This window comes from Mugil cephalus, chromosome 5, assembly GCF_022458985.1.
Source record: "Mugil cephalus isolate CIBA_MC_2020 chromosome 5, CIBA_Mcephalus_1.1, whole genome shotgun sequence".
NCBI classification, from domain to species: Eukaryota; Metazoa; Chordata; class Actinopteri; order Mugiliformes; family Mugilidae; genus Mugil; species Mugil cephalus.
The window spans coordinates 26,612,969-26,636,891 of NC_061774.1; the positions used below are offsets into that span (position 1 = coordinate 26,612,969).

Here is a 23,923-nt window from a genome sequence, read left to right on the forward strand (position 1 = left end):
CAACACTGTATGAATCATTCACGAGCAGCTTTAACCCTCACACCCTGATGAGGACAAAAGTCTCCTTTTCCATTTGATTTTATTTGATAACTTCATGGTAGTTCTGCTTTTTGCCATCATATTTGGCAAAGTTGTGTATTTTTTTTTCAAAGTCAAATCCCATAATGCTGTGTTTTTACATTGTGTTACCCAAATTGTTAACGTTGTTACTATTAAGGGACAAAAGTGTCCTTTTCAAAAAAAAAAAGAAAAGAAAATTGTATATGTTAATATGTTTTTGCATACATCTTTTAATCCACTTCAGTACTAATCACAAATACCAAAAGTTTGATTAATTTCTGACTTTCAACCCTTTATATGCCAGTGTTTGTGATGGCATCGATTTGTTTTATTTATTTATTTTTTTAAATAATGCACAAAAAACGCAATATTTTCAATAATCTAAATGCAAAGTGGATTTTTTTTGGGGGGATTATTAGAACCTTTTTTTTGCCTGATTTTTTAAGCAAAAAATTGTTCCATTGTTATTTTTGATTAGGTCTGAAAAATAAATTACAAAAATATTAATGTGCTATTTTTAGGACGTTTTTTGAAGAAGACACTTTCATCCCTTAATGGTAACAATGTAAGAAGTTTTGTAAATTGGGCACTAAAGAAAAATGACTCACAATCAATGTTGCTACTAATCACTGACAAACAAAATGATGCCATCACAAACAGTGGTATATAAAGGGTTAAAAGTCAGAAATTAATCAAACTTTTGCTATTTGTGATTAGTATTGACGTGGATTAAAAGATTTATGAAAATATATATATATATATATATAAATATATAGAAATAATTTCAGGGCATTTTAGAAAAGGACACTTTTGTCTCTTCATGATAACAACATAAAAAATGTAAAATCAGGTTTGAGGGTTAATACCTTGAAGTCTCCTGACATCTCACTGTGGATTTTTTTATTTTTATTTTTTTAATGCAGAAAACAATCATTGAGACGAGAGCCGTGTGGAGCGATGGAGCAGCGCTCTGTAATAATGCACTTGGACAGTTTGGGTCAAGGATTTAACGTCAGCACGTTTTCCTTTCAGCTTAGAGAGGATTTAGCAAAGCAGGGAAGCTCCGAGCTTCTTCCAGACTGATGTCGACGCAAAGACGCTCAATCTTTAATGTGATGCTCAGCAAAAAATATTGTTCTAAACTCTCTTCTTGAATATCACCGTTCATGTTTGCCAATGGTCATTTTACAATGAACAACCTCCTTAAACCTAAAGTCAATCTGTCAGATTTTTTTTTTTTTTTTTTTTTTTTTACTGGGAAAAACAACAGGGAGCATCATATACAGTTATGATCCAAAATAGGTCCACTGCATGTGTATCAAATAGCTTTGGCAACATAATTTACTTCCACGACTCCCCGGCGCAGTCACTTTTAATCACATGTCATGAAGTCAAATTCCCCTCGGCCAAAAGCTGCCGGTTCCAAACAGGACGAGCTGGACTCCACGGGATCAGGACCGGTAGCGACCCGCTGCAGGGGGCGCCGTTGAGTTCGACTAGGCCAGCTCAGTTTCCGCGGGGCCTGCAGACAAAAGAGCAATGAACACAACCCCGCGAGCTGCTTTTCATTCCGGCCGCCTGCACCTCAGGAGACCACGGGGAAAGTTTTGGCTTGAGCTCCCTCGACTCCCTGAGTCCATCCGGGGGCTCGGATTTGGAGCTGTGCTGGATTCGTAGCATCTCTGCGGGATTTGAGCTCCGGATGTGGGGAGGCTCCTGCTGCTGCTGCTGTCGACTCGGCAGTGACGTCGTGAGAAGCCGAGGCCGTTGGAGATTGCGACTGTGGAATCGTTGTCGTTGTTGTTGTTGTTGTTGTTGTTGTTGTTGTTGTTGGTCACAAGGAGGACTCGTGGGATTCTGTCTGCAGAGACTTCTTCTCCTGCTCTGTGTGGTTCCCGTTGTGAAGGACAGAATATCTGTGAGAAGCAGAGAAAGGGAGCGAGAGTGGAGGGAAAACACAAAATTAAACTACAGAGTATTTGAAGAAGCATTGCACGTGTTGTGTAAAGGGACGTTTTAAAACCACTTATCATTGGTTGTTGTGCGACAGGACACAGTGTTTGTCCAGCCACTGTTCTGGAGTGTTTGTTTGCCTCTGAACATCATCCAATCAGCTTTAAGTGTTCCATGGATAAATGCTAACATGGCCTCCTCTACAGAGAGAAGATCACTCTCTCAGACACACATGTTAAAGCAGCTCTTTTCTCTTTTAACTGCAGATGGTGCAGTACAGTCTCAATAACTCGCAGAAAGACCTACACTGACATGCTTCTTTTGGCCCGTTAGCTATGAAAGAGGAGCCAGAGGGAACCAGGCAAGAACATGTCGGATTTTTAGAGACAGGCGCAGTTTCAATGCAGTAAATTATCCCAATGCATATTGGTTTATATTATGTCTGTGATTAATTTGCAAATGTTTTTAATTCATCGCACAGTTTCTCTTCTTTAAATTGACTTGTGCTGCAGATGAAATGTGATGGAATGAATTAGGAGCTGTTGTTAACACCCAGAGCTGCTGAGCTAATAAATGAAGTAGTGGTGTGAGGAACAAGAAAATGAAACAATCGTTCAATAACCTAATAACTGACGGCTAATTTCTCTGGAACTTCTACTAGTGACAATAAACTGATTGATTGAATAATGATGTGACGATTCCTCCTTTACTGTTAATTTACCCATTGAACCTTAGACATCACTAGCTAGCTAGTTGCCACTAGCGATGTTCGATTCCACCGATTTCCTTTCTGACCTGATACTGAGTCAAATTCAGGCTGGTATCGGCGATACAGATCCGATACCGGTACCATGTGTAAATACGCCCTAATGTGTCTCGTAAACCTTTATAAAAAAAAAAGGAGTATATTTCAAATCATAGCTTCATAAAGAAAACAAGACATCAGAGTAATGTTTTTATTTATTTTAACCTCTAAAGTATATTGAGGTAGTGGCCTCATTTACCATATAGCCGAGTTAATACAACAACAGAAAACACAGAGACACAATCATACAAAACATGTGAAAATGCTGTTTCAAATATAAAGAAAGAAATAATAACAAGGTCATTAAAATATAATTGTTTAACTGTTAAGAACTAGTATAAAATGAAAACACGCCTCGTATTCTGTGTTGTGGTTTAACCTGAGTTTGTTTGGGTTTGTTGTGTTGCTACAACTCAATAGTTTAGTTACTTTCCACTGTGTTCCTGCATCACCTCCAATGACTGAAGTATCAAAAAGTATCAATATTTTGATTTGAGAATCGATTTTAGATCATAAAGACCTGGTATCGGAAGTATCGATATTTTCAAGTGTATCGTAAATCTGTGTTATCGGTCGTTTTAATCGCATTTTTGAAAATTTGAAATCTGCTCATGTTTGACATGTTTAGTTGCACATTCACTAGTTTGAGCAAAAGTAGAAACAGTCGTGAGGTTTAACATGAAGCAAACTGCACAGAGTTAGCCACTGATAAACTCTCTGCAACTCTGATCCAACAAAAGACGCACACAGCACAAAAAAAAAGATTCAAACTGCACGTACGCTGCACTCGCCAGTGTGTAATTGGTTCAGGACACCAACAGAAAGACAACAAACTGAAATGACATTTGTGCACAACAGATCGGACGGATCTCTCTGCAGCTAGAACAGGCCTCACTTTGTGTAGATTACAGGCTTCGCTGCATTTAAATGAAAGCAGTACATGTGTGTGCACGGGCATACGTCGAGTGCATTATGTACATGCTGTGTGCACACATTTGTGAGTGTGTGTACTACAAAGGCCTCACCGCGGGCTAAAACCATTACGAGCTGTTTATACAAACACCCCGACCGAAGACACTTCCTCCTGCCAAACTGGCCGTGAAATGCACCTTCCAGACAGCCGCGAACATTTAGGGCTTTTCGAAAGGAAACAGGCTGCAGATTCTCGCCAGAGCAGAACCCAAAATTGCTGCCACATTGCGTGCGTGAAAGCCTCGGCCGGCCTCACCGCGGTGCTGTGACTGTGCAAACTGAGATCAGGGGGAAGCAGGGAAGCAGCTGGAAGCCTATCGATGACTTTTAATTGATCGTTGACCTCATTGAGCCCAGTAACTAGAACATTTATACTGGAATTAAGGCTGTTACAGTGAGATTCATACTATAAATGACCATTTGATTTTACCTCACAAGACCCTGCGTCCTCATATGAGGACATGAAGTTTTAGTTTTGTGGCGTCTTATTCTGCTTCATTTCGACCTGTTGTCCTCATAAGTGGATGCTTTAGTCTGCCATGTAGTGGTAGCAAAAGGTCAATACCCTAGTCAGGCCAAGGACCCCAACCTGATGGAGAGATTAAGTAGGGACGACCCCCAACCTACTATATGTGTTCTATATTAATCTTGGCCTAAAGCTATTGATAAACATACTTTATTATCATCATTTTGCATTCAGTATTAAGCTATCCCTTATCCCTTTCCTAAAATATGTTGGATTCACGTTAATGTGTATTAAAAAAAAAAAAAAAATGTGGAAACTAAACAAATATTTAAAAAAAATGTCTAATCAACCAAAGATTTTGCGACCCCCTTGCAGTACCTCTGCGGAGCCCCTAGGGGTCACAGACCCCCTGTTGAAGACCTATGCACTTGTTGCTGTAATTCATTCTACAGCCAGAAGTGGACAAGGTACAAAACTTCGTCAAGTTTTATGGTTGAAACTCAATATTTGTACTTATTTCTAGTTTGATATGATGTGCAAATTGAACTAATTCTGTCAATAATAACGAGCTACAATGTTGCTAATTAGCAAGTACTCGTTTGAGGACATTGGGACCTCATTGTTTGTAATTCAGTCTTTACACAGCCTTGATCAGGTATTAAAATAAATAGTTTAATATTTATACTTGAGGGTGACTTTATTGTGACAGTGAAATAATCCCCGTGTCCACATATGAGGACGTCATTCTTCTCAAAATCTACTTCCTGTTCAAAGATGATCCTTTGTATTTACGTCCTACTAATCCCAAATACCTCAGAGAAATTAAAAATACATAGCAAACAACTTGGGCCTCAGGAGGTTGAGAGTGTACGTCCATGTTCTAAAGAGGAGTAGAAATGATGCTACCGTCGGTAAAGCTACGTTACAGCTAACCAGTCTGACAACCAGTCACAAAAATAAAATCAATAAGTTTTATCGATCACTAGTTTTGTGGTTCCTTGACAAACAGTTTTCCAGACGTCTAAAAATGACGAAACCAAGAAGATGCAAAACATGGAAACATTGTTTTCTCTCTACTGATACGATATTTACCAGAGAGCTGGAAGGACTCAAGCAGGAACTAGTGAAGGAGATTTACTCCAAAGGAAAAGGTTTGTGCTTACATGCATGGAAGAAAAGTTCATAATGAACTATATGAAAATGTCAGATATGAATATAAAGTGAGATTGATGGACTGGTACCAGGTATGAACGTCATGTAGCTGGAAGCACGAGAATAAACCTAAACCAATAACAGACTCATAACAGATCTCATTATTTTATTTTTATTTTTTTTTTTTTTTTGAGTTTAGATGCATTAATATGATTAATTTGAAACTTCTAAGTGGCCCTGAATCTGCAGCTGGTTTAGTATCACTGCACACATTTTATATTTTACCGCTACTGCTATAAAAATATACTTTTATATTCTTATAATTTTGTATATTTTCAGTATTTCTCAATACTTAATATTTTAAATCTCTCTTGTAAATAATATCTTTTTGCACTAATTTGTATATACTGTGTTTCTGGTATAATAAGACTTGACAAAAACACAACTTCATTAACTTCATTCTCTAAATTTGGGCAACAAATAAATTAAACTGTAATAAGTCGTATATAAATACAATTTCAACAATGTGACCCCAGACTTTTGTTCCTATTTGTCGAAACGAAATGCAAATCGGAGATTATAGATCTAATTTAAACAGACAACATTTAGTAAATAAGAACGACAATGAAACCGGCTGAGGAGGCGTCTCAGCACAGAATATGAAAGCTCCACGTCACCGTGAGCAATGTTTAAAAGCTCCAAACTGTGCTCATTTTGAAGCCGGTGTCCAAATTCATATGTGGATCAAATGAAAATGCGAAGCAGGACATGTGGCTGGACCCATCCTGTGTTTATTTGTGGTTCTATTTGTACACAGCTGAGCCATCGGGCCAACTGGCAGAGCAGGAGACAGGATGGAGATTTGTTTAATGAGGCCACGGGAGAAGACAGAAATAGAGGGGGGGTGGTGTTTGGGGGTGGGGGGGGGGGGGGGGGGGGGCAGAAGGCCCGGATTACAAGCAGACTAAACATTTCTACATATTTTGGGCAGCAACGTGTCGACAACATTCGTCTCGATGAAGAACCCGTTACCGGACTCTTAATGTGCTGGAGAGCAGAGCCCGACATCTGATGTGTTTTAGAGGAGGAGAGGAAACGGAGACTTTCTCAATGAAGGTCAACACACTTTGGTGTCAGATAATGTTGCCGGCAGAGTTCACTGTAACAATCCAAAGCTGATTGATACTGTTTGTTTTAAGTGAGAAGTTTCACAACAGAGCATGAATACGGACTGAAGGTTCAGGTTCTGGTTCCCTGGTTTAGGATGGACGGCCAATCACAGCGATTCGTTTGACTTGTACCTCGTTCCACCTTCGATTCAATGAGTCGAAACTGGCTAAAAAAACGTCACAGAGGTTTGACTGGAGCCAACGGTGCAGGACACACGACTGGAACCAGGGACACAGATGCTCACTAACAAATCAGAGTCTCAATTCACTGTCAAATAATCGTTGGTAGTTTAAGGATTAACACTGGATGAATATTGATATTACTAACATATACCTATAGAACTATTATTTATTAATATTAAATCCATTGGTTATTAATATATGTTTGTTTGTATGTGTATGTGTAATGAACTGCTAATATATTTATAGTGGTAATTTACATTTCTATAACTATTCTTTATTAATAACTGACATTATATTTATCGTAATGAAGTTGATTGATGATGTATATGGATTTATTCACAGTTTGCAAACAGTGTGATGCGTTTCGAGGGGCGGGGCTTAGTTGGAGTCAAAACATCTCTAACATGCTAGCTTGTAAACGCCGGTTAGCACATTTCAACGATTTTACGCAATAATGGACGAGTAAAACAAATATTATAGAGAATATTCTAATTCACAACATATGGAACCAGTGTGGAGGGAAACGTAGCAAATGCAACTTCTGCTTGGATGCTGCATTGGTTAGCAGTTAGCATTAGCATAGAAGAATATTCTAATCACGTTCAAAGACATAATATATAGGGACAAGCAATACTGCAACGAATCATAGCTGCTCTTATATTCTTATATTATCTATTCTTCTTCTTTCTTCTGCTTTTTCTTTATTTTCTTTCTGTTGTAAATAAATAAACTAAACTAATCTTTCTTGAACTCTGAACTCGCATGAAACAAAAGAATCGATCTCATCACGATACCGATACTAGTCATGGTATCGATAGTATCAATATTTAGATGGATACTCCCGGCCCTAATGAATAAATATATATAACACGTATAACGTCTTTGTGTGATTGACAGGAGAAATGTATATTTACTGCAGTTGGTGAAATTTTGCATCCTCCAGAAGAGATCAAATCTTCCACTTGTGCAGTCGACGGGACGCCAACGCCGCCCCCCCCCCCATGCTCTCGCTTGATGACCACTTCAGGTCTCCCTCCACTTTCCGTAATCACAGACTCAGCCTCTCTCTCTGTCTCTCTCCACTTCTTCTGATGGTCTCACTCTTTCTGTCTGAAGTGCAACATTTGATCATCACAATCAGGAAGCTCTTTCCTCTTTTCTTTCTTTTCTCTTTCTGTCGGGGGGTTTTGCTTCTGTCCAGGTCACCACCCACCAACACAGCGAGCGGCCGTGATCCGGCGGTGGAGCTACTCGAAGCAACGACGAGAGCCCACGACCCGCTGTGACGCTGATGAGAGGGAGGGGGGGTCCCACAGGGGTAGACGGGGAATGGCGATAAATACGAGACGAATACAGAGAGGATGGAATTTGAATCAAAAAGAGATTGAACAGCACTGAGCTAAACAGAATCAAAGGCAGAGGAGGATTTTATGCAAAAAAGTTTACGCCCACGAGGGAAGTTTGTCTGTAGCTCAGCGACAAAAAGGAAAAACGTGCAGCCTGGAGACGAGTGTCGTGACTTCCTGAGATGTTGCAGGGAAAAAAATATACATTTTATTATAGACGAAGGCCATAACGTTGTTTTTACTACTCTGACCTTGGAGGAAGATTCATTCTGAATCCTGCACGGACACGCGAGAGCAGGGTCGGACCTCAGAGTAAAACAAATACTCAGACGAGTGTCAGCGAGTTAAGTGTTTTTATAGGTGGTTTCAGAGGTGAGAAGAGACGGGACAAAAAGAGGAGAAGGAGACGATGAATAAATGAATACAAAAAGTAGTTCGGGGAGTTTTTTTAAAGTTTGCTTTTAAAACCAGAAACATCAAAAAAAGAAACAAGAAGGATTTTTTTTCCCATGTAAGCGAAGCCAGTGAGGAGCCACCCTGCACCTCTGTACCATGACTCTAACGGTAGTAACCAGACTGAAAAAGACACAGATTTGAGTGCTTCAGTTTGGTGCCACTGAGTTTTTAATTAGCTTAGCCTCCTTAGCTCTATCGCTAACGCTACACATGACGTCACATCAGTTTTTCACCTGCAGATGTCCACTGTGGAGTCTATAGTGGACCAGTTGTGTAGACCAGACAACTCTTCATGAACCTCAAAGTTCAGCTTCAAAATTTACAAGATACTCTGAAATACTTGAGTAAAACTGACAGATCCTTTATGTTGTAGCTCTGCAAACCATTAAAGTGCAACAAGCTGAGACCAGAAAGGTGCAAGAAGATTTTGGTCAACTTTGCATGTATCACCATGTGTCGCTACCACGAGCACGATGTTTTACCCTGCAGTGTTTAAAACAAAGCCAACAGCTCCTCTGAGGCCGACTTATGCACATCACAGCTGCTCTGCAGAGTCCACTAAGTCACTTTTCCTGGTTAGGATCTAATGACAGCCGGCCGCCCCCCCACCACCCGCTGAGCTGTGTGGGATTAGACGCCACGGTGGAGCTCAGTTTGCAAAACTTTCTTCTCGTTTCCCCCGCAGAGATACCATCTATATTTAAAGCTTAGTTTTAGAGGCACAGAAGTAACTGGATGATACTTCAGGTTTCATCCAAAGTTTTCCCTGATAAGGGATGAACCTGTGGAATCACTAAGAGAACGGAGAAAATACTTTTTCCTTTCCTTCTCCTGTTTCCACGGACTTTTACAGAAGTTTTTTGACTTTCGGAGACTCTGCATACTTGAAAAGTGTTTCTGAAAAGCTACGCCCCATATCTCCTTCACAACAGCCTCTCAAGGCTGCGGAGCGGGAGAGAAATTGTCAAAAAGCATTAAAATATGTAGAGAAAATCCCCTCGGCATGATCCACTTCTCTGCTCAGCTGTTGCACCGTTCACTCTGTGGTGATGCTGCAGCTCCACTGAAGAGCAGACGTTTAGACTTTTAGCTTCTCCAGAGGTGGAAGGTTTTCTTTATGGCTTCTGTGCTCATAGGATACAGACTTAGCTAGCAACAAAATAACAAAGTGAACCATTCACAAGCTATTTGAACCAGTACATTTGCACAAGAGCACTTTGGATTATTATTAATAACGTTGCTGGTTTTGCATCAGGAAAAATTTGCCTCTACATTCTTATAACACAATCCACAATATTGAAAATCTACATATATTGAAAGGTCCAGGTATTCTGAAAAAAATGGGCAAAAGCATTTACTCACATGACATTTTCTGATGTTTTTATCCCTTAATATAAGCAGGTCTGTCAGCGGTTGAAGGGTTAACCTCACAAATGTGAGTTTCTGTGTCGTGCTCTTTGCCAGAAATAAACACTTTGCCATTTACTTTCTAATGAGCAGTTGTTTGGAGGGATTGCGGCTCAGCGGCCATCCATCAGCGAGTAACTGTGAGTGAGTGGCTAATTGTACGTGTCATCTTGTTCAATTAATTCAGTCCACTCCCTGTGTTCAGAACAAAAGGTGTTCAGTTGTTTCGGTTGTGGGAGGTGGAAGGGCCAAGTCTGGGGATCATTTAACGTGTTCTCACGATGTCTCGTCTCCGCTCACATGGCTCATGTATTAACTAATTACACCACACATGCTAAGATCACAGGATACTCACAGATATCAATTATCCCCTGGTGATAATTCTGACAATGAAATTAGATAAATTTCCATATTTCTTTCCATAACATTGACTCTGCACGTTCAGCTTATTATTATTTTTTTATTTGCAGTGGTTCAGGTAACGGCCTAATTGACCCTCTCTGCAGGAACAAGGAAAACCACTGAGTGAACTCTTGGAGGCGGCCGGCGTACCGAGCTGACCTGCAGCGCTGAGTCTGAAAACCCCCCGCTCAGTTTGTCTCATAACATTAGGAAGGGTTTCAGCCTCGACACAAACAACCACTGAGGCATGAGGGGGGCGGGGCCTGTGGGGAAGCCAGCACAACACACACACACGCATGTCTGTGTGCACACTGTACAATATGTTAGCAAACACACGCTCATCACAACAGTGGGAGGTGAATCCTTAAGGAACGAAGCTGTGAGCGGAGCGGTGGTCAAAGAGGGGACGTATGTGCACACGCGTGTGTTTGTGCGTTTGCGTGCATGTGTGCGCTTGCATCAAAAAAAGTGTGTTCTAGGAAGGGAGTGGGCGGTGCTGCTGGCTCTCTGCACATCAGAGGTTTGATTATTTCTGGATGACTGACATCTGCAACGCAACATTCCTCCACTAATTGCTTACATGACTGGAATGCGTAGAAATCACCGCCGTGTGTTTGTGTGCGACTGCGAGCGCACATCATTTGTGTGCAAGAATTCGGGCTCGGGCGGCAGAGTGGTGGTGGTGGTGGAGGTGGTGGTGGTGGAGGTGGTGGTGGTGGAGGTTAGCGCTGATGCCTCACAGCAAGAAGCCCTCTCTCTTCAGACCCTCCAGAGGAAAAGCGGTTACAGAACACGAAGGAACGAATGAATCCGGGCTCTTGTAGCGAAAGCAGGAATTTATTTTTACTCTTATTTTTAACAGATCCTTTCATTGAAAGTCCTTGCAAACCACAAAGGGTTCCCTCCTAAAGGCTATGACTCAGATGAGGTCCAGTGATTACATGCAGGTTCCCTCACTTGCATGAAACAAGCAGGAGACGGTAGCTGTTCCACGGGTATCGAATAGCGGCGCTGTGCATGAAGCAGAGATTATTAAAGCTCCATTTAATAATTAGATATTTCATATTAAATCATCCAAACGATTCAAGACCTCGGTGTCCAAAACCGCACCACTGCTCAGTTTGCTGTCCACACTACAGTAAACATTATTTTCTTTGCCCTAAAATGGAAAAGGGGCTTTTTTTTTGGGATGAATCCTTTTTGCTTTCAAGTTGCTGATTTGATGTTCATTTCTGTCTTGCTGGCCAACCAGTCGGTTTGCTTGTCTGGGCAAATGAGATCCTCCTACACTGACAAAAAAGCTTTTGTTTTTTTTTGTCTTTATCTGAAGGGAAAAGATTCACACTGACACACTATTAAGCCGCATTCGCCCACGAGGAGATTACACAGAAGATTGCACAGAATACGAGCGGTCGGGCCGAAAGGAGACGAACTTAGGTTGAGGTCGAGGTTGAGCCAGAGCCTGGAGCTGCTCGGTGGTTATTCTACCACGGTTTGTCTAGTGCTTCCACACTTCACACTTTATAATCTCTCTTGTCCAGAATGTGAATGTAGAGATATTTCACATTAAGAGAGAATGAGCCGTAGTATAAATGCAGCGCCTATAGCATCAACACTGGAAGGTTCTGTAACGTCCTGCAAATGACTCATTTTACTTCTACTTGAGTACATTGTGCAGATAATATTTGCATTTGTATTTTTGTTGAAGTGATGTTTGAGACGGATGAGGTTTGTGATGAGTTGATACTAGTTGGTGTAAAAACGTGATAGCAAGCATTTCAGCGGACAAGCTACAAAACCTTATCAAATTTTACAGTGAACACTTGTTTATTAACTTTTTTTAGTTTAATATGACGCACAACTGTAACAAATTTATCAATATTAAAGGAGCTGTAACTTTGCTAATTAGCAAGTACTCGATTGAGGACGTTGGGATTTCATTATTTGTTTGCACAGCAATGTTCAGACATGAACATTAACACTTTTATATTCTGTATATTGGTGACTTTATTACGATATTGAGGACATTTTTGTTTTTTTCCAAAAACTACTTCCTGTTCAAACATGATGCTTAATTATTTTTTTATTAATCCCAAATAAAGATTTATTTAAAATGCACACCAAACCAAAGCTCAGGTGTTTGGAGGTTAAACATGCTCTTAACGTTGCAGCTAATTATTTCTATTATTTTTTTCCCCATGCAAAATTACAAACATGAGAATCCAAAGTGCACTTGTGCAAACGTACCACAAACAATCTATTTTAAAGAGCTAAGAAACTACCGTTAAAACAGGTTGCGAATGGTTCACTTTGTGCATTATTTTGTTATTTTATGGCTAAATAAGTCTGCACTCTATGAGCATAGATGACAAAAAGAAAACCTTCCAGCTCTGGAGAAGCTAAAAGTCTAAAAGTTTGCCCTTCAATGTCAAAACTGGCAGTCACTCAGAAACAAACTGTTTTATTAACTGTAATAAACCCCTCAGGTGACTATAAACCACAGCAATTAAGGTTCTGAATCCTATTATGTTTTGCATTTGAATTTCTTATAAGTGGTTGAAGCTTCTGTGTCGATTTGACAGCATAGCTCCCTACAGATGTAACTACGTGCAGTGGTGACACATAAGAGCTGTGATTGGTCCGATTGTTTTGGATCGATAGACAAGAAACACATCAAAGAAAAGTTAACTGAGGAGGTTCAGAGATACAAGCATTTATACGACTTGTTGCCGAAATTTCGGTGTAAATTTCGCAGGAAGAGGAAACAAAAATGAACCCGACCGGCACAAAAGACACAGCGCCAACTAGTGTTCGGGTGGAGTTGTTACAGAGCGAGACAGACTGACAAGTATAAATGACTCAGACCGGCGAAGGCTACGTGCCATCTATGTCCCAGAGTTCCCTAAATGAGCCTTTACTTACTATATGTCAGTAATTACACTCGTATTATTCCATATTTCATACAGTTCTGTTGGTTAATGCATCTTTTCCTGCAGAAAAATAAAGGAAACATGTTGAAGCTACAGTTTCAGTGAACGGTTTGAGCCTCTATAATCACACAGTCGATGGTTTCCAGCCCAAAAGTTGTTGAAAAACCACCAGAAATCAAACAGAGCCCCCTGAAATACTGGACCGATATTAGCGCGCTGACCACCCAGACTGCTTACACAAGTGAAGTCTATCATAAAAATCAACACAGTCGAATCAAGGAAATCATCCAGTAACAAACCGCAGCAGTTAACCACCACAACTGCTCCCATCAGGCAACTGAGAAGCCATTAGGTGACGTCACGTAGTCTGTGATGCACAGGGAGTGTCTCCACTCGCATCTCAAACAACTGCAGCGACCACTGGTTGCATGTGAAGACGGTGTAAAGGAACGACGACACACAGACACACACAAGCGTAGCAGAAGAACAGGCTCTGCTGACTGCAGCAGTCTGAGTGGCTCATAAAGGAATAAATGAAGTTTGGTTTCATTACATAGTAATTAGAAAAAAAACATTAAAATTATCCCAAATCAGCCCAAATTTAGCTCGGCTGCCCAACAAAATAAATTTAAAAAACCGCCCACTTGGACCTGAAGCCGCAGAATTTAAGGCATCATCACGGGGTAAAGAGCAGATCCTCCACTGTGTCTGTACATGGAAGAGAAACACTCTAGAAACTGAGTACATGCATCAACTATACTGTGTTTTGATCAACTTGATCAGTGTTGCCCATTAAGACAATGAAAGTTGCATAAATAGGAAAAAAAGGGAAAAAAATAAAATATTTTCCCAACTTTATGGGCAACATTCATCAGTTTCCCTCCACATAGATTTGTGTAGGTTGATCCGGTTTTTGGGTTGGATGATATAGTCAGTGCATTTACATGCACAGTTTAAATGAGCTGTTCGAAATACTGTTCAAACTTTTACTTTCTGAATGGTCCTTGTCCCAGTTTACATGCAACAAAGAAAATAACTGGTGGAAACTCCTCCTCCTCCACACTAGGTGGCGATATAGGGATATAGGGTTAATACGGTTCCCTTTCCAGTTGACCTATTACGTCATATAATAAATCAGAGTCATGCAGCAGACATTTCAAACAACAACCAGACGGATAATAGTTCAGATTTTTTAATGTCGTATGTAATGCGCTACTTATGGTGCAGATAGATGGCGCTATCCCTCAGGTGGTTCATCTACCGGCTCCATTTACCTTCTTCTTCTGCGACCGGCTTTCTTGAATGTTTTTGTTCCGGGGTCATACGTCAGCTAAGCAGTTGAGGCGCACACGCGTTGTCCAGTTAAACTCCAATTAAGGCGTATACATGCCAGAGAAAAATGATTTCCAATCTCATTATCTGGGTGTCTTAGTCAGACGAGGACAACTCTGATTAATCCAGTGGACGCAGTAAATCCACTGGGAAGCAGTTTTGCTCCAGCAGAGATCTGATGCGTCAATCAAATCTCCCGGGCGGGTTCTACGCGATGACGGACAGCTGCACGGTCATGCACGTCATCTCGGCAACCGTGGAGTGGAAATTGTTTAGAACAAATTAAAACCCGTGCCCCATGAGGTAATGGTATTCTGACAAGAACCGGCTGCACCGGGCGAGTCAACAACATCGTCATCTTTCAGTATCTCAGACTTCAAACATTCAGTCATTCACAACAACAGAAAACGCTGGATTTCATTTGGAGGCACGTTCGTGTCACAGTAATGAGAATGGGCTCGATGGGCTTCGACAGAAACACGTTTCAGTGCGACTGTAATCTGTGGCAGTATCACGGTAAATCCTACGTTTGTCTTCTTTTCTGTACGGACGCAGATAATCTCCACCATCTATTTATCAGAAACCTTTTTAAAACGTGCTACTCGGTCCCACGATGACGGAGCCCGGTAAATTGACTGTAAACACTTGCTTTGAAGTGTTTTTGTAAATATTTCATGTCTGCCACGCTCCCCTTGGATGTGAAATCTCCGTGACTGATCATCCCCACGTCAAAGACTCATTGACCGTTTCTGTCTCGTCATGGGCCTCGGTCAGAACGAGGCCTCGTGTTCATTAGCGCTTTGCTCGTTCAAAACCTCAGTATTTATTTAGATGCAGGCTTTTTTAAATAGAGAACGACTTAAAGCAGGTCAGAGGGACTTTTCGGATTCGCTTCTAGTGGTTTTGGACCAGCTGCTGTATACACACAACGCCGCAGAAACTCGATCCCCCTCATTTGACCCACTCTCAGTACAAAAATACTTAATTGGTGGAGCTTTTCCAGTCCATCGTTAGAGAGACGAGTCAAATAGAAGGCTGGAACGTTCTGCTGTTGCATACGAAGGAATGACTGAGTGCATAGTTTTGTTTCATGACATAGTTTTGACATATATATGCAAAGCTACCAACTGCAGAACACCATAGGCAGGTTTATAGCAGTGATTCGTCATAGATTCTTTGGCAGGTGTTTAAGTTGTTAAGGTGTTAAAATTGCAGCCACCACATAAAGCCTGAGAAACCATCTGATTGTCCAGGCAGATCTTTGCTGGAGCATAATCAGTCCCTAAAGGAGAGACTCCAGAGCAACTGTGTCTGATTTCTTGGCCTTGACCAAGACTTTGTGCAATTAAAATGAAATTAGCCAATATATACCAGATTTGTGAATATAAATGTGAAGTAGTGATTAGAGACCGTACAGTCTGAGGACTGTGAGGTTATAAGTTCACACTATTGGCGTGTTTCATTTACCTCAGAGGATGGAAGTTGGAGCTGGGGACGATGTCACACCTGATTATTGGGGTTCCAGTTACAAAAGTCAGAAAAATAGACAAATAGACGAATGGTGGAAACTTGGTGTGTTCAATATTTACATTTTTTTGAGTGAAATTAAAGTTTTTGAAGAAATTTTTGATATAAGCTAATATTATTGCGGGTTTGGTTTTCCCAGGCTATTGTTTTTAGCCGTTGTTAGTGATGACACGGTATTTGTAGTTCCCATGTGACACACAACTTAAATTACACTCTAACAGCATTTCAACGTATGTATGTGGAAAATCCTGTCTGCACAACGGATTTAATGCAACAAAAAACAATCAGAAGAGCTAATAAACAGAATATTAAAGGAGCTTCTAATTAGTGTTTACACACAGGGCGGCCATCTTGGAAACTCTACTCGGGGGTAGAGAGGATTCTACGACTTTCTGAGTACAAAATCCGACTTTGGGGAAAGTTCCAGTTGAAAATACCAATAACAACACGGACGTCTCCTAGAGGAGAGGTGAGGAGTCCAGAGGGTCGTCGCAGCAAATTAGCAGCGGTTCATGTGGAAGCGGTTCAGTGTGTGGAAATACTCGACTAAAGATGAAGCCCAATACTACTGTGACATGTCAGTCCTAAAGTATCACTGCAATGCATCTGAAAAAACATCCGCTAACGCTAACAGAGGAACGGTCCAAATCCTCTGGACATCAGTCAGTAACAACTTCACCAAACGTCCCGTGGTAACAGAGAGAAGGAGGCTGCACATCGACTGTTTGATTAAGTTATTAGACCTTTAGGTGCAAAACACAGAGACTGCACCTAAATGTGGAGTATCATTAAATGCTACTGGAGTGTTTTTATACACCCTATACGTATCTGCGCTGTCTGTTCTCTGTACTCAGGTCAACAATGTGTTTCATTGTTTCAAAGCATCACTTTCTGCTGTGATTTCATTACTGACGTCATCAGAGAGGCCGTGCAGCCTCTAGAGCTGAATTAAGAACCCTTGAACGCGTACACACCCGTAGAGTGTGGAAAGCACTGACCTCTGCTTTTCATTTAGGTACGAGGACTCGTTGAACCATAATCAGTCCTGGCTGATGTAAAACCATCTTCAACATATGCACGTTTCAGCCACTTCAGACCTCTGTGTGAGACGCAAAGGACTGTGGGAAAAATGATACGTCCTGAGAAGCTGAGAGTCCTACCTGGCAGGAGAACATAAAAATATTAAATAAAATAATAAAAATAGCATTTCCCGTGAGAGGGAAGGAGGCGATATCTTCATATTTGCATGACCCTAAACAGAGGTGCACATACAGACGAGGGTTAATCATGAATGAAACCTCAGAGAGACTCAATGTGTGCTCATGCTTCAGGGTTTCTCTGTGTGTGAGAGGGAACACATGGATCCCCCCTTTTTCCATTTCAGGTTGTGCAGCTAAAAAGAAGCTGAAATAGGAAGAAAACACACAAAACTTACATGTGCGACCCCCCTCACAGGATCTGAGGTGAAGCTGCTTTTGTTCCCGCCGCTTTATTTCCAATCCCCCGAGGTGAAGTTACCCTGGACGACACGCAGCGTTCGATTTAGCCACCGAGACGCCCCCCCGACGAAAAGTTCAAATCACTTCCAACTTTAAAAATGTCACAGCCGACCTTTCAAAGAGGCAGTAATTGACGTTGTTGCTGTGCTTCATGTCAGACGGCTGTTTTTTTTTTTTTTTCAGATATTCCAGTCCATCATCAGAGACAGGAGTCAAGTAAAAGACGGGAACAACAGCTGATGTTGTTGGTGAGATGATGCTGATTAATGGGTGATGAGCTACACACAGGGATTCAGGAGGATTCTACGTATTCTCACTATTCTACAAAAGAATAGAGGCCGGGTCAACACCTGGTGCTGTTCTTCATGTTGTTTTGAGTGTCATTAGAGGGGTGTCTGGTCTGGTCTGGTCTGATCTAGGTCTGGTCTGGTCTGGTCTGGTCTGATCTAGCCTGGTCTTGGTCTTGGTCTGGTCTGGTCTGGTCTGGTCTGGTCTGGTCTAGTCTGGCCTGGTCTGGTCTAGGTCTGGTCTGATCTAGCCTGGTCTGGTCTGGTCTGGTCTGGCCTGGCCTGGTCTAGTCTAGTCTAGTCTAGTCTAGTCTAGTCTAGTCTAGTCTAGTCTGGTCTGGTCTGGTCTGGCCTGGCCTGGTCTGGTCTGGTCTGGTCTGGGTCTGGTCTGGTCTGGTCTGGTCTGGTCTGGCCTGGTCTGGTCTGGTCTGGTCTGGTCTGGTCTGGTCTGGTCTGGTCTTTCCTGGCCTGGTCTGGTCTGGTCTGGTCTGGTCTGGTCTGGTCTAGTCTAGGTCTGGTCTGATCTAGCCTGGTCTGGTCTGGTCTGGTCTGGCCTGGCCTGGTCTGGTCTGGTCTGGCCTAGTCTAGTCTAGTCTAGTCTAGTCTAGTCTAGTCTAGTCTAGTCTGGCCTGGCCTGGCCTGGCCTGGTCTGGTCTGGTCTAGGTCTAGTCTGGTCTGGTCTGGTCTAGTCTGGTCTAGGCCTGGTCTGGTCTGGTCTGATCTAGCCTGGTCTAGTCTGGCCTGACCTGGCCTGGTCTAGTATGGTCTAGTCTGGTCTGGTCTGGTCTAGTCTGGTCTAGTCTAGTCTAGTCTGGTCTGGCCTGGCCTGGTCTGGTCTGGTCTGGTCTGGTCTAGGTCTGATCTAGCCTGGTCTGGTCTGGTCTGGTCTGGTCTAGGTCTGATCTAGCCTGGTCTGGTCTGGTCTGGTCTGGTCTAGGTCTGATCTAGCCTGGTCTGGTCTGGTCTGGTCTGGTCTGGTCTGGTCTGGTCTGGTCTGATCTAGCCTGGTCTGGTCTGGTCTGGTCTGGTCTGGTCTAGGTGGGCGCCACATGTCTAAGTAACATCCACACGAATGGTCCAAACGTTTCCCATGGGAACATTAAATTGTCACACTACGCTAAACGTTTATTTACTTCTCCTGTCAGTGGTCATAATGTTGTGGCCGATCGGTGTATGTACGTACAACAATGAATTATAGTAGCTTTTCACCTGTTCCTCATTAACCTGTGAATATAATCTGAGCCTTTCCCCTCCCTCTCTGCCTCATCACCTTTTAATCTTGCGTTCCAGCTTTTTTTTTATTTTGTACCAACTTGCTCTTTTTGAAGTAATGATGTAACTTGTGTGTCGATGCAAATTAATCACACTTTATATCTGTGTGTTTTCGGTTTAAATGATAAATGAGAGTAAGTTTGATGCTGAGCTCGGAATCTAAAGGCCCCGTTCATGTTTCCGTTTTCGCCTCATCCATCCTCCTGTCTCCTCCTCCAGCTTCGTTTTCTTATTTACTCCGACCACACATCAGATCCTGATGACTTTCCACAGCTTCACCGCCGCACTCAGCACTTCCCACACTCCCCACACTCCCCACACTTCCCACACTCCCCACACTCCCCACACTTCCGCTTGGGCTGAGGCTGCAACAACGGGACGTGTGTGAGTTAATTGTGCGTTAAAAAGTTAGTGGAGATTGTGTTAACGACTTTATTGAAGCGCTGCCAGATTCTCAGCTTCATGCAGGAGGATAAATGATGATTTACATTAAATCGTCTCATTTTAGTGACAGATTTGGCTCAGTCTCAGTCTTCAATACAAAAAATGTGTAGATGCCCTGCCACAACATTATGACCATCTTGTGACAATTCTACTGTGTCTTCCTGGGAAACTTTTGGACTTGGTTTTCATTCGTGTGGATGTTTCTTAGACCTACACCAGACCAGACCAGATGAGAAGGTCCATGTCCATATACATGAACAGAGATACATAAATAAATATCATGGCTAAATATAGAGGATAAATTAAGCTCATTTTGTCCCTTATTATGCTAAATGTAATGAAAACTATGCCGTGCAGTGGTTTATTATGGGCTCCTCCAGACCTCCAGGGCGCATGTTAAACCCCGACGTAGTGATGCTTCTCCTGGGTCAATTTCACGCCAGCTCTGCTTCCTCTCATGGAGGATGAACATGTTGTTTTTCCCGCATTAAAGGTCTCACTGGTCTCATTCAAGCTTATTACGATGGAAGGTGATGAGGCCCGTTGGACGGCAGCTGAATATTGAGAGCAGGGCGGCTGTGTGTCAGTGCTGTGCAACAAAAGTGCATTACTCTCCATGACATAAGTTATTTTGTGTCTAAAGTTGCACAATGTTTGAGACTGATGCAATTAAGATATTGTCTTTTGGTGTTCGTGCATAAAGTCAAATGGAACTATACTCTGCATTTTTGTCACTACGTTGTTTATTGTGGTTTGATTTATACTCAGAGTTATTATATTTAATTTGTTACGTGCTTTCTGTTTTAATTATATAGAACAATTTCAACCTTTGTCTGTTTTTATTGTTGGATTTGTTGTGTGGACCCCAGGAAGACCAGTGACCATGGGTGGAATTTAATAGGGATTCTAATAAAAAATAAAGAATGCACAATATTAGGAAAGTGGTCATAATGTTATGCATATATCCACCTTTATAACTGTCTATAACTTTATAACCTTCAGTCCAGTGGCAGGCGGATGATTAAGGTGCGTTTTTTTCCAGGTTTCATGAAGTCAAGAATTTCAAAGTGTCTCAATCTCTTAAGGGAAAACACTGTTCTTCGTCTCCGTATGAATATATCTGAGATTCTTACAGAGATGTTTCTGTATCGTGCAGCCGTGGAACCACATGTGGCACTTGTGAACCACATATGAACTGTTTCTTGCTGTATTTCTTCTCTGTGTGTGTGTGTGTGTGTGTGTGCAGATGTGAGCCAGATGCATCCATGTTGTTTATGGTAATTGTTGTCTTTCATCTTGGCAGAGATGACGGAGTAGTGTGTGTCTGTGTGTGTGTCTGTGTGAGGAACAAACCAAACAGAGGAGGGAAGAGAAGCCGAGCAGACGGAGAGAGAGAGGCTGGAGATGGTGAGGCCGCGGCCCACACAGCGAGTCAATTCAATTAGGAAGTGAAAATCCTTCCTGACCGGTTTTAATGTGGTTACGGACTGAGGACAGTTCTCAGACTGAGACGTTCACTTCACCGTGGGTCTGGTGGGTTTCCCTGCTGCTGCTGGTCCCGCTGCAGAGACGTGGTGATGAAATGAAGTCTCAGCCACAGGACAATCAGTCCAACTCACACTGAATTAAACAATAAATCCAATATCCACCTACACCAATCAGGCATAACATTATGACCACCTTCTCAGTATTGTGTAGGTCTCCTTTGTGTCTCCTAATATGGTTGGGACTCATCAGAGATCGGACATGGTCTGAGGGCGTCCTGTGGTGTCTGGTAACACAACAGCTGTGTATCCATTATAGTTTTTTCACAAAATCAAAGCGATACTTCTGAAATTTCCATTGAAAGTTGTTTTGAGAATGAGCTGTAACTCTTGTAAAGTCTTCTCTCGTCATATCCCATAATTCTCTGAAATGCTCAACACTTTGAGGAAGATGGACTTCAAATGAACTGGTCACATGACCCCCCTGCATCATCTGCAGTGCTTTTCTGCAAAAGAAAGTGTTTCCATTGCACTTTTGCGATAAACGTTTATATCGATACGTCTGAAAAACCAGCTCATGAGAGTAAAGATGTTTTAGCTTTAGATGTTTGAGAGGGATCTAGTGAACTTGGAGGCCAATGTTAACACCTTGTGCTGATCTTCATGTTCATGTTCTCCTAAACTGTGAGTGTCTGGTCAGGCTGAATCCTGCTGGACGGTCTGGTCTTGTCTATGTGAGTGCTACAAGTCTAAAGAACATCCACGTGAATGAATTCCAGGTCTAAAAGTTTCCCAGCAGAACATTAAATTGTCACAAGATGGTCTCACTTCTCCTGTCAGTGGTTTTACGACTGTCTCATCTCTTACTAAATTAGAGGCTGGTTTTGGTGTTGAAAGCACAATTAATGTGAACATTTAGAAAACAAATGGATCTTTGTGTTCATGATATCATGTTTCTAAAATCAGAGCAACTGCAAGAAATATTAGTCCTGAAAGCAAGAAACTGATGGCCACTTAATGTTGATTATATATCCGCCTTGTCTCTGTGCAACCTTAATGATCCTCTAGTAATAAAGTTGGGCTCTTGACCCGTTAAGTTTTCTTATTAACTGTTATTTTCAAGCTAAATGGCAACAATACTGCGTTCTCCATACAGATCCTGTACCATAACCCCATCTATACCCACCGGCAGCAGCCTCCCACCGCAGAAAAGAGTCAGCATGTGTGGGCAGCATGAATGAAAAACACACTTTCATTTTGTTTAGGCGATAGAAAAGGCCTCTCCAGGGTTCACTGTACATGAATCCAAGGCCAAACACGCGAAAGGCTTCTAAAGGTGGCTGAAGGCGGCAATAACATACTTCAACATAGATAAGTGTGCAGGAAAGCACATATGCACAGCACATGGCAACACCTACGCTAATGCAAATAACATTCATGCCACTAGTGCCTGATTTCCATCTATTGAAACGGTTTCTCTTATGTAACCAGAAAAACAAGCCTGGTTTACAGCAGCTTTGTTCAGTCTAACCTCCTCCCAGGATTCAGCTGTTGCAGGAAATGACGCGCCTGTATTAAAAGGCCGATTATATTTCGTATCATTCGATTTTAAGACGACGGCTGATATCCTTCCTCTGAGCTCTGCGGAGCCTCGGTTGACTTCTGCAACATAAATAGCCTGAATTATGAGTGATCCCAGCGCCTGACAGGTCCTGTGACAGGAGAGTGCCACGGGCCACGAAACGATGTCAGTTTTCGGCTTTGGGTCTTGAATATTTAAAACTCGGGTGAAGCACTTTATCAGCACTTTTTTTCCTTTCAATGGGAGAAAAAACAAACTGGTGACTGGCACATGACCTACTGCCTGACAGGCCGAGGAGACCAAAGATCAATAACTTCACAGCTCCATTCATGGTCTCAATCCTTGCACTGCCGTTCCTTCACACACACCAGATGATTCCTTCATCCTCAACACTGACATTAAAGAGATTCCATTTGTCGTCTGCAGTCACAGAAGTGCCCGTTGGATCTTTTGACTGAAAGATGACGTCCTCCGTATGGACTTAGACAGACTTATTGATCCACAAGGGAAATGAATTGGTCATAGTGGCTTAATTGCCACAAAAAGACAAGCTGGATAGAGTAGGGAACAAAAGAAGTTCTGCAGTGCACACTATGAATCAGTCTGCTGGAGAATGAGCTCCTCTGTCCCTCTAGTGTTGGACGGATTGTCAGTAATGGAGATCAGTTTATCCAGTTTCCTCCTGTCCCTCAGAGAGACTACCACATGTCCAGCCTTTCAGATCAATTTGTTGATCCTACTGATGTCTTTTTTTGCTGGTACTACACCTCCTTCAACAAACCACAGCAATGTACAGGAGACTTGCTACAACAGACATGGTATGAAGACTCTAGTAATTCACTGCAAGACAAGAGCTTCCTGAGAAAGTACAGTCTCCTCAGGCCCTTCTTGTCCACGGCATCACTGTTGTCCCTCCAGTCCAGCCTGTAATGGTCCACTACTTCCACCTCCAGGCTCTGGATGGTGATGGGCTCCATTGGCGTCCTCTTCCTCTTCCTCTTCCTCTTCCTCTTCCTCTTCCTCCTGAAGTTCAATGACCAGCTCCTTGGTCTTGTCCACGTTCAGGAGTAGCTGGTTTTCCTGGTATCACTCCACAAAGTCTCCTATCAGTGTCCTATACTCCACCTCCCGTCCATCTCTGATACACCCAAACACTGCAGAGTCATCAGAGAACTTCTGCAGGTGTCAGGACCCA

The 23,923-nt window shown here is 42.2% G+C and overlaps 1 protein-coding gene across 2 annotated transcripts in view; it reads right to left on the reverse strand.

Moving 5' to 3' along the window:
- Positions 1 to 1,288: 1,288 nt before the first annotated feature.
- htr4 (5-hydroxytryptamine receptor 4) overlaps positions 1,289 to 23,923 on the reverse strand; it is a 187,257-nt gene continuing 164,622 nt past the window's right edge. For both annotated transcript variants that reach the window (XM_047585264.1, XM_047585265.1), the window contains one exon: positions 1,289 to 1,976. In XM_047585264.1, coding sequence (XP_047441220.1) covers positions 1,895 to 1,976 — 82 coding nt within the window. In that variant the 3' untranslated portion in view covers positions 1,289 to 1,894. The remainder of the gene's footprint in view (positions 1,977 to 23,923) is intronic.